At 39.3% G+C, this 12,192-nt stretch overlaps 1 protein-coding gene across 4 annotated transcripts in view; it reads right to left on the bottom strand.

Annotated features, from left to right (window-relative positions):
• Sgcd (sarcoglycan delta) overlaps window positions 1-12,192 on the bottom strand; it is a 938,532-nt gene that overhangs the window by 358,249 nt on the left and 568,091 nt on the right. For all 4 annotated transcript variants that reach the window (XM_048782821.1, XM_048782814.1, XM_048782808.1 and 1 more), the window contains one exon: window positions 1,478-1,666. In XM_048782821.1, the coding sequence (XP_048638778.1) occupies window positions 1,478-1,666 (189 nt within the window). The remainder of the gene's footprint in view (window positions 1-1,477; window positions 1,667-12,192) is intronic.

Genomic DNA, 12,192 nt, shown 5'->3' on the forward strand with positions numbered 1-12,192 from the left:
CTTACCCTTCTCATCCTTCAGTCAGCCTGGAAAACACATGCAAAAAACCATTATCTGGAATGTTGAGTGTATTTAGAGATAAGAAATGGAGCTACAAGAGCATCAAGGAAGGGTTTCCTAGGAAGGCAGAGAAAAGCACTCCAAGCTGATTCTGCCCGAGCAAAGGCAGAGAGGAGTAGCTGATGCACAGGTTGCCAAGCATAACACCTTGTAATTCAGAAAACAACCTGTTATCGTGTTTGGGATTTTCACATGAAAACCTGTTATTTTTGTTGCACTTAAACAGGAGTTTGTTTTCATTGCTCATATAATTATTAACTTTTGCAATCAGAACAAGAAAAAGTTTTTTTCAGGTCGGTGGATTACAACAACTACCTCCTTTTTAGTAAGTTGAGAACTTATATTGCTCTGTATAGGTTAGGATCACTAATGAAAAAAAAATTAAAAGCTCAGAATAATGCCAAAAGTTACTTTATCACCATTTTCTTTCCATCTCAAATCAAATGAGTAATTACCTAGTCTGAACAGGGACCCTAAATGTTAGAGTCTGTAAACAAGTCAAAATAACACCTGGCATTTTGCAGGGGAATGTTAAAGTTCGTAAACAAGTCTGGATGGTGCCTGGCAAAATGTCAGAGGGAGTGGTTTGAGAAGTAACAAAACCGAGCCATTAAGTGTAGAGATTCCTGATTGGTTGACTGATGTATCTAGTTTATGCTAATTAGATAAGCTGTGTGGAATGTATAAATACTGCTCCTGTCCTGCAATAAACGGCTCCTACTCCTGCTGTATCAACGTACACAAGTTGTTCGTCACCCCCCCTGATTATTCTGCTGCAGCCGTACTCCGGCACCTAAACACCAGTAACAAATTTTCTTCAAAGAAGCATAAAAGCCAATTCCTAAGATATGAAACCCCACTTCTTTTTTTTTCATCTGCATCTTTCCCGAATAGTGCCAGAGAAGATTTTTCTCTTCAAACTGAGAACTTGCTCAGTTATACAAAGCAATGGACAAGAAGGTGTAACTGGACAGGTAGTACCCTTAAATAAGGCTTAAAGCCTAATTGCACTCAGAAATCTCAACTCCTACTTCACGAAACCTTCTACTAACATGGTTAAAATGGTGGGAAACATAATACCTTGAGTTTATCCTGTATTTCTTCCTGCATTATTTACTTTAGCTGCTTAAAAGCTACCAGATACAGAAGCACAGGTATAAAAATGGAGGCAAAGCAAACAAGGGATCCTAAAGGAGAGCAATGCCCCTAAAGAGGATCACCAGCCTCAGGAAGAACTCAAGAGGTGAGATCACAGCCAAGGTCCATATCCAATCTGATCAGGAATTCCATCTAGCCAACACCAGGTTGCGGGATGTACTGAGTCATGCCATGTCACTCCTCCACAACCCCTTTCATCTGGCTTCACGTTTCTCCTTCCCCCAGCAAGCGCTCCACAACCCAGCGTGCTTTTACTTACGATTGTGAAGTTCATGACTTTGAGAATCCAGATGGTCATGGCCAAGTTCACCAGTATCAAAATCATGAGGAGCAGGACAAAGAAATAGAGGCATCTTTTCCGCCAGCCGTAAATCCCCACTTTGTAGACCTGTGGCCCCTCGGAGCTGGGCATGGTGCTCCGGTGGTGTGTGTACTGTTCCTGAGGCATCTGAAATAAGCGAGGTGAGAGAAAAGTACACACATTAAACTGCTGAGAGAGAGTGAGCAAAAAAGATAGGAAAAAAAAAAAAATCAACTGATGAAGAGATATGGCTGGCTACTGTGCGTGTTCTCACCCTCCTGACAACTCTAAAAATCTGTCTCCTCTGGACAAAGGTGGCTTCTCTGGATGCTTGCTTTAGCCCTGCCTTTCAAGCAGCCTTCTTTCCTGATGCGCATTGAGACATCCACATCCGCATACATCCTGGGAGGAAAGGGTCTCCTAGGAAGCTATTTTCCAAATAAATCTTAGAATTCCAACCTCTTAGTGAGGGAAACATTCAGAGACTCATTCAAGCTCTAAAGGTGAAACTTGGAGTTAGTCTGATAAAAACAAACAAAAATAAAACAAAACAAAACAAACCCTACCTCGCAGTTCATCTTGTAGGGTAAAAATATTATTCAGACCATTTATTTGGAGAGTAAAATAAGATCTCAAATGCAATCATTCTGTATTGCCAAACAGTGAGTGGCAAAGTAACCATTTTGATCTTCCCTATTTCAGAGTTAAAAAGGGTCCTGGTGGACACACAGCTTAAGCTTCACTAAGCTGGGAGACTTCATTGAGTGGTAGAATATTACAGACCTTGGTATCTGTGTTAGTCCTTGTGAGTTATCCAGCTCTGTTTTCAACTGACTTATTTACCTAGTCAACATAAGAAAGCCAAGTCGACTAAGATGTGCTCCTGCCTTCCAGGAGCCAATAGGCTGATATGAGCACTGGTCAACATAAAATAAGTGAAGAATAGTATTTGTCAACCATAGGTACTATTGATCACCTTTAATGCAAGAAATCTCTCCCAAATCCCTTTGTGTTGACACAAATGATCCTAATACTAGCAGTGCTAATTGGTTACCAACATCACTTGTTTTTAGAATACTAAAACCAAAACAAATCTTAAAATTAGGGGCAAACAGTTATAAAACACCTGTCATTCAAAATGCGAAAGAACTAATTACTCTACAGAATGATTTGCTAAAAGTAAGTCTCAAGGGTGTGGCACCAAGGGCCTTGGTACAGGGCCTCTGAGCACAGTAACTCTGCTCTGCCTTAAACCATCCAAGGACACAGCCAATGCTGCTCCTCTCTATTCAGATTACTGTGTAGCCTTTATCTGGGGCATTTACTTCCTGTGGCCCCTGTGTAGGCATACTACATTCTCTGCAGAGAAGGGCTGCCTGTTTATTCTTTTTTAGCCGGTAGCAAATAATTAGTAATATGTGGTGCCAAAGTGACCATAAGCACAAACTAAAATGTGAGTCCTAAAAAAAATAATAATAATAATCACAGCTTTGTGTTATTTGGTCATGTTCTCCATGGTTTAGAAGATGATTATTTTATGACTTTTAGATAATCAGCAAAAATTTCCCCACAGGACACATGGCCATCAGGCATCCAGTGGAATTCCATTCAAAAACCTGAGCGAATTCTTCCTGATGGCAGCCATAAAAGCCTGCATGACATCTGTCTCATTCCCAACATTGCCCTAGTGCTGAAATCAGTACCTAATATGATCAGATGCTTAAATGCTGTGTGTGGAATTGATGAATGAAAAATATGAACATGTGAATTTAGAGCAAATAAATGATTTTACATCCCCTACTGGTGCTGATGCTGCCTGGGAGTGTATACAAGAGCAAGTCAAGCACCACCAGGAGGTTCCTGTGTATGTCCTTGCAAATCTTCCCTTCAGGCTCCCAAGCCCACGGTTCCCAGTCGAGGAATAAGCCTTGTGCTATAAGGTGATCCCTGTTTTATTGCCCAGGCTGACAATTCTGTTGATGAGAACTATTGTAATGAAGATGAGGCACAGTCATCACACAGCAGTCTTATATACACCCACATTATTTTATTAAAGGGGAAAAAACGTTGCAGGAGTCCATAGGAAATTAGACCTTTGTTTTCCATTTGATCATATTCTGTGAAGTAAGTAAAGGATCATAGAACCTTAGAAGAGCTACAAGTTCCTTTGATTCGAATCTACTCATTTTATGGAAGAACTGAAATAGAATTAGAGAAGTGAACCCACAGGTGTATGGTGGTAGGATTAGTGGTAGGGCAAGGATACAAATGACAGTCCAGGATTCTTACAGGCATGGTGGACAGTGAACTACCCCATAATGAATGTACAGAAGCTAATCCCACTGCCAGCATAGCACATGTCCTTTCTCTGTCACTCAATGCAACTGATGATATCATTATATAACTTAGGTATAGAGTGGTCATTTATTCAAAATGGTATGTTCAATAGGCAGAAGAGAATGGGGACATAGATACCAAGTTGTGACTTTTTGGTTTTAATACGTAGACTGTTAAAACTTGACAGAAGGCTGTGGTTGCTTTTAGTAGATGTTTTTAGTTCAGAGTCCACTGTGGAGTTATTAAAAACAGCTACATTGAGGTTAATTAAACAACAGTCAGGGATAGAGCACCATTGTATCACTGTTTATCAAAGTTTGCAGATAATCCCAATGGTAGACAGGCTCGCATACCATTGGGCTGGAATAATGGCAACCCTGACCCTGTGTCAGCCCCAAAGGAAACTTAAATACAAATTGTGATCTCCATCATTAGAATATGGGCTCAGGGTGATTCATTGTTAAAATACTACCCAGGTAATTCCAAGCATTTGAGACAACATCAAAAACTCAATTTCATTTCTTTATGATGTAGCTGCTTTTCAAGCCACACAGAGAATCAGAAGTGGAGTAGTGATTAGAACTCAGGTCCTCTGGCACGTGGGGAGTGGGCTGTTTTACGTACCTCTAGGTTCTCACATCTTTACCACTTACTCAAAGGATCCTTAAGAAACACAATACTCCAGTGCCCAACTCTAAAGCTAATAAAAAACAGGGAGGAAGAGAGCAATTTTCTACAACTGATTACAACAGGAGACCTTGCTACACAAACGTAAGGTAGTTTGAGCACATCTGTTCTCAATTATCCTGCAGAACATGGGAAAAACTAATGCTGAGTATGTTCATTTCTCTAGTCAAAAAGTCAAAACACGTTGAAATGATAAAAGAAGAAAGACACCTCTAATCTTTGTTTCTTTTTATTCCTTCCCCAAAGAAATCTGTCCACAGAACGAAGTTGAACTTTCAAGTCCTCCCTCGGCCAGGGCTCTTTGAAAGTCCTGGGGGGGCTGGGGTCCTGGGAATGCATGAACATCATCAAAAGTTTCTGAGCAAAGTAAGAAAGTTTACTTTTGTTAAACCGTATTTTATTCTTACTCTGCCTTCCTTCACACTTGATGGACTTATACAAATTTTCAGAGATTCANAGAGAGAGAGGAGGGGAGGGGAGGGGAGAGGTGGGGAGGGGGGAGGGTGGAGGATGGGAAAGGCAGCGGAGCACAACAGACACTAGTATGGCAATTTGTAAATCAATGGATGTGTAACTGATGTGATTCTGCAATCTATGTATGGGGTGAAGGTGGGAGTTCATAACCCACTTGAATCAAAGTGTCGAATATGATATGTCAAGAAATGTGTAATGTTTTGAACAACCCACAATAAAAAATTAAAAAAAAAAAAAAACTGTCAAGATTGCCATAGGCGATAGTACCTTTTTATTAGCCGTTTTCCACTCTACTTTCTTTATAGATGTCATCTAAAGAGGCAGCCCAAGGCTAAGCCACTAAGATGTGTAAAAGTATATATTATGTCACCGTTTAAAAAATTAATAATGTAATCTCGTTTTTCATTCTAACTACATATTAATGTTTTTATCTTAAGTTTGTATTCCTAGTTTTATTTTCTTAAAATAGACACTCAAATTGAGCTTCCAGCCTCATTAACCCCAGATCCTCTCTTGGTCCCTCCCATCAGGAGCCCTAAGTGCCTACCAAGACCTGGGTGTAGCACTGCAGACTCTATTGCCAAGCTGAACACAGTGGAGTCCGTGTTCCACCAGCATGGTTTTTAAACTTTAGGATGCAGATGAATCACTCAGAGGAATAGATTAAATGCAAATTCTTAGGCTTCACACTAGGAGATGCCAGTTTAGTGCACCTGTGTCAGGAATCTCTTTTTAGCTAGCACCAACATGGACACTCATGCACCTGGGTCACCCTCTTCTTCCCATTCACACTTCCCCATCCTTCACACTTTTTCTTTACTCCTGGAGCTTTCATTTTTACTACCCTCTTTCAGAAGTCTATTTGGCTTTTAGTTCTCCTTTGGAGAATCTGAGTATTTCATTGCCTTAAAAAAAAGATTTAGTTATTAAAGAGGAGAAACATACCATTTTTGTGGATAGGAGTCAAATGGAAACATAATAAATTTTCATGAGCAACAGAATAAGGAATATAATGGGATATTATGTAGCAGTGAAAATTAAGAAGCAATCTTTACACATTTACACAAATGAATCACACGTGTATAACAATGAACAGAAAGGGCAAGTTGTAGAAGAATGTGCATAATCTGATTGTATTAATATTATGTATAGAACCATGGAACATGATGGTATTTTTGGAATATGCATGTTCAGAGCATGTATAAAGAAAAGCATGCTGATAGGAATCATTGCATTTAGAATAATTGGGTGTTAGGAAAGTAAATGGGATCAAAGGGAGGTGTATATGGGTACTTAGCGCTTTATATTGAAAAGCTTTTGTTTCCCCAAGTTGAGTAACAAATGTCAGTCTGTACTGTTATTTATTTTTTCAAACTGGTCTTCTTTCTTTCTTTTTAATTTTTTTTTATTTTTTTAAACAACTAATTGTTTTTTTAAAAAAAAAAAGGAAGAAAGAAAGAAAAAAAAAAACCCTTGTATTGAGCCCTTAGTACTTGCCAGGCTATCTTCTAAACAACTTTTATACATTCATTATTAATTTTTATTTAACAATTAATAAAACAAAGGCATAGACTGGACATAGCTGTGTGTTTAATCGTATGCTCTTTGCAACCTTTGGTGTCTTGACAATTTAACATGCACAAATCTTTACTGCTACCAAAACAAACAAACAAACAAAGCCCTAAGTTCATCTTTGATTTCTTCTGTTTATTTCCTTATTTAATTTCATTAATACTCAGGGTTTCCAGAGCCATGGTAAGCCCTAGGAATCACATGTTGTCATCCATTGATTGAAACAGTCCATTCAAAGCCCAGCCATTAAAATTCAGTGTACTTTTCTTAACATGCTCATTTTCCTTGGACCTTCTGATGTTCTAGGCACTGCTCACTTTCCCTCCCACCTGGAAACTGTCTTTCTTTGGCAATCAGGACAGCATAGGACTGGGGTTCTTTTTCTACCACTTTGTTTACCACCTGTCATTCCTAAATCTCTTCTCTGCTTCTTTAGGTTCATGTTATAAGTCAATGTTCTCCTTCTCCTCAGCGACAGGTTCAATATCATCCTGTTGGTTTGTACTTCTATGAGGATGACACTCAGTGTACCACTGAAAGTTCAGTTTTCATTGCAAATTGAACTTACATGTTTTCCATTCAGCTACTCACTCAAATTGTTATAGAGCATTGATCGAATTTCATATCCTGTACCAAGTTCTCAAGGTATGAGAGGTAATAAGAGTTACCCTGCCTTTATGAATCCCACAGTCTGGATGGTGGAAGATAATGAGCATTGCAAATGAGTAAAGAAATAGAATTGTATTAAGCACTCACACCACATATCCAAGTTGCATTAAAGAGAGCATCACAAGGTGGAAGGTACTTTATAAGGATTGACCAAGAAAAGAACTCTATGAAGACGTAATATTTGAGCTGAAGCTTGAAGTTTATGAAAGAGTGAATACTAGGGTACAGAAGCATCCTAAGCAAATGGAGAAAAGCCTCAAATTCACACAAGGCCTCACAACTGGCTTGGCATGGGTACAGTAGGGACAGGCATGAGATGGACTTGGAAAAGGACCCTGGAGTCAGGTGATTCTGACTTTGTAGATCACAGTAAGAAGTTCAGATGTTACAGAGAAGGCTGTGAAACGTCACAGCAGCTTAGGAACTCAGGGAATGGACATCTCATTTACAATTGTAGGAAGTCTATAGCAGTGTCTCGTCTGTCATAGTAACAAAACAAACATTTGTGTTGGATGATGATTATCATTTTTCCCACCTTCTATAATAATATGCATCCAAAATGATTCCCACAGTTAAATAATTCAGCAAAATTAATTTCAACCAGTATAGTACACTCCCTAGGAGGCTTTCTTGTATCTCTGGAGTTGAATTTCAAAAGGAGTCAATTTTCAAACATGCCCATCTCTTAAGAATCATAGAATGGTGGTAATTTCCATCAGTCTTTGAAGCACTTCTTTAAAATTATTCCATAGGATTTTTTAATATTAATATATGTCATCCATGAACACAGGGTCCACTCTTCAACCTCTTTGACTCCAGTAGCACCTAAGATATGTCACATAAGCACATGTTTGCTCAATGAATGAATGAAAACCAAGTCAATGTTGAATAGCAGAATACATTGGCTGGTAATAAAAAAAAATAAAAAAATAAAAAAAAAACACCTGCTGTAATATCAAAAATAAGGGAATAGAAATGTACACCCCTGTGCCTTTCCAAAGACACACACATTGTACTAATGCTAAGTTGCTAAGTAGGCTTAAATCCAAAGCATAGCTCTCCTCCTTCATAAGGCTATTTTCAGTGTTCACCTGTCTAGGCATCAATCCAGTTGACTTAAGGATAATGTTTCTTGTGCACAGAATGCAATAGGATTATATTTCCCAGAGAATGAAGGTAGCAAAACTTTCTGTCACTTTTGCCATAGGATAGGAATAAACTCTCAGTAACTAAGGCCATGTTGTAATATAACCACCCACATTCCCAGACTAATGACGTGTCAAACATAACAGATGTGGAGTTTCCAAAGTAGGTCCCTCAGGGTGGGCATGGTACTAGATAATGGTTTTGGGAGCTCCAACCTCGTGGTCTTAGACATTCAAATGTTCACACTTGGGATCACATAGCATTACAGAATCAAGGGCCTGATGTTAGTTTATTAGTACAGCTTCAAGAAAAGGCTCCATTTAATGACTTGCATTGGTAAACGTCCTAGGCTGTGTGACCCTGTCTAAATTCTGCCACTGCAGCCACCTCCAACCACTCATGACTTTCTGAGGCCTATATAGAGTGTTCTCCAATAGCCTCATGAGGGCAAATATGTGTTACAGGAGCCCAATAACTGGGAGCAAATCACCCCTCCATATGATGTTGTCACAAAGACCTTTGAACCAGGCCCAGACTAACTGGCACCTACACTCTCTAGCCATTGTCCCTTTAATTATGGAAGCCACACTGAGATTTATAGGAGTGACAGTATTTCTTTGACAAGCTTTGACAGTCCAACGGACACTGGCCCCATCATACTCCAGGGGTCATTGAGTTTATACTGTGTTCACCCACCTTCCCTCTCTTTCAGAGGCATATACACACTATGAAAATCTTTTATTGCCCTCTCCCTACATATCATTGATAGATGAGGGCATGATGGAAGTTCATGGGGCAGAAACACACGGCTGCTGTGCTTCATGAGCCTAAGTACACACTCTAGCCTGATACTGAGAGAAGCCGGCATTTTATAGATGCGTTCCATGCTCAAGTTCAAGCAGGTCTTTTTAGAAGGGAAAAAATACTCTCCAGGCCCAAGTAAGAGAGCTACCTGGCAACTAGTTAGATCAGCTGCATTATTAGCCTGCTGTATAAGAATACATTATGTTTTCAGGGATGATTTGTTTTGAATTAGTAAACTATCTAAAGACACATCAATGCCACCAAGTTTTCCAATGATTTTTGTTTTTAGTTTGTACCTTGATCAAGGTTAAGAACCAGGAGACGACAATGGCCCACTTCTTACCTATGCTTACTTGACTCTGTTCTCCATCCGGTGTCACTACATGTGTTCCATCAAGGAACGTGAGAGCGAATGAGTGCAGTTCTCTGTTCAGTCACATACCCGGGAGGAAAGAACCGTGACAAAGCTCAGATCCACCCTTGAAGGGAATTCCCATTCATTGGCAAAAGTCTGAGAGTGATCTTATTTCTGCTTCTATATTTTATTTCTTCTTATTTCAAGGGCTCATTTTAATGGGAGAAGGGAATAACAAATGGGAAGACGGACAAAACCATTACAAATAAAGTAATGTGCTGGAGAAGAAGCAAAAGGGGTTCCATTGTAGAGATTAGAGAGTGACCCTCTCTGGTTATGGAAGGCTGTTCTGACAAGGTGACAACTCCTGTGGCAATGAGAAGGGTACAAGTTTTCCAGTGGAGACCACACAAGATAACCTGAAGAGCATGCTCAAGTGCTTAAGATTTGGAACTGACCAAACATGGAGGAGAGGGGAAGACACACAATTGAAGAAAGAGGCTAGAGTGCCAGTATATGGCTCCTCATAATTATAAGAATTAGAGAAAAATACAGAAGAACTAATAACTACATTATCTGGCTTAGAATGAGACATATGACATAGGCCAAGTAGGCTAGGGTGCTTTGGTGCTAGTCCATGTTGAAATTTCCGATAAACAGAAAAGTAACCATGAATTATGCAATTACACAATTGTAATCAGTTTATATAAATAGCTAGCACAAGTTCCCTTACAGACTCATTACAGTTTCTGGTTTATTGTGGAATCTGAACTATTTTAGATTGTCTTGGCACATAAATAGTCATCTTTCACATGTTCATTTGTGGTTTCTGATTTAAAACTGCTTGCTTTCAAGGGTTGTGTTCAAGCAGTCATCCATACGAGTAATAAGTCTTAGATTACTAAGGTCTGGCACAATTTAGAAAATTGTAACAAACCCATTGTTTTTAGTTCTGATAGAATACATTTTTCCTTATAAATTTATCCAGAAAAGTAAATGACTTTTTATAGCCTATGAATTGTATTCACTTTTTGAATATTTGGATTAATTTAAAAGTTATTCCATATTCAAACTTTATAAGAATTCAAGTGCATTAACTACTGAGCCACTTTTACTGAAAATCAGACAAGCACATTATTTGAAAGAACATAACAGTTAAGAAGATTCTCATCGCAACTTCATCCTCTATAAAGGCAACCACTTTTACCGGGTTTTTAAAAGTTCTTGTACAAATGTTCAACACACATATAACAGAAATGTAAAAACGGCTTTTGCAAAAACTGGACCGACTCTACTTGGGCCTGCAGCTGTTTCCTTTGCCTCCTTAAACTCTGAGTCAGATTCCTACCCAACTCTGCATGTAAACAGGTTAAGTATTTAAGGAACGTCTGTACAAGAATTGGTAACATGAGGATGACTAACCCTGAATTTACCTAGCCTCTCCTGTCTCCTTCAAGACTGAGGACACCAAGAAGGAGTGACTAAGGTGTGTAAGATTTCATGAAGAACAAGTCTTGGAAGCAGATCTCCCTGTGATGGGAACTGAGGCTGCCCCCAAAGCAGGAGCAACGACACCATGACTAGAATCCAGGCTGCCCCCTCCCCCAAGCTGGAGAAATCATCTCTCCTTGGAAATCCAATCACCACCCCACCATGCAAGAGCCCTTTCTCCAGACCCAGCAGGATGTGCCAATAGTGACCAACCAGCTCTCAGTTTGACCAGGAGTGACTGACAACACACACTGCCTACTCCTCACCACCTTTGGCCTTCCCCTGTATAATCCCGAAGGTGCTCAGGATGCTGGGCCCCTGTTTCTTCTCTTTGGGCCCACTCAGAATAATTAGTTCCTTTCTGCTTCACCTCCCATTGTCTCTCTCTGATTGGGCTCTCCAGACAGCAGGTGTACAAACCTGGTCTGTTGGGAGCCAGAGAGTAAGGTTTCTGGCCTAGGATTCCAGCAACATATATGTGTTCAAACCATATCAATTTCTATTATCTACATGTGACAAAATATGCGTGTGTGTGTGTGTGTGTTGTGTGTGTGTGTGTGTGTATGAGAGAGAGAGAGGGAGAGGGAGACTTTTGTTTTTATTTTTAACAAACTGTTCTAAACCTAATTCAGTCCACTTAAAATTGGTAAGTGATAGTTCCACAAAGATGTATAAAATTAATTTTTTAAACAGCTAGACTATTTAAAATCATATGGATAGGAAGATAGTAGGTTGAAACAGACATTCTTACTTTATGTATGTATAGGACTGCATGACCAATGTGATTCTACAACATGTACAATTAGAAAATATGAGAAATTATATCCTATCTATGTGTAATATATCAAAGTACATAAATGCTTTCTACTATTATGTATAACTAATTTAAAAAATTACTATTTTTTAAAAAATCATATGGATATAAGACACGTAACAATGGACTCCTTAGAGATGAACACTGTGGCTCCCCTCAGAAGTTTACTGTCACCCATGAGTATTGAAACCAATAACTCTTGCCAGGGCCTCCCAGGTGTTCACACTAGACCTTTGGCAGTCAGAAGACTGGCCACTCCTCCTCTGGGATGCATTAATGGAGGAAATAATAAGCAGATAAATTAATCAACAGGTAACTTCTTGC

The sequence above is a fragment of the Marmota marmota genome, unplaced genomic scaffold, assembly GCF_001458135.2.
Source record: "Marmota marmota marmota unplaced genomic scaffold, marMar, whole genome shotgun sequence".
Taxonomy (NCBI): Eukaryota; Metazoa; Chordata; class Mammalia; order Rodentia; family Sciuridae; genus Marmota; species Marmota marmota.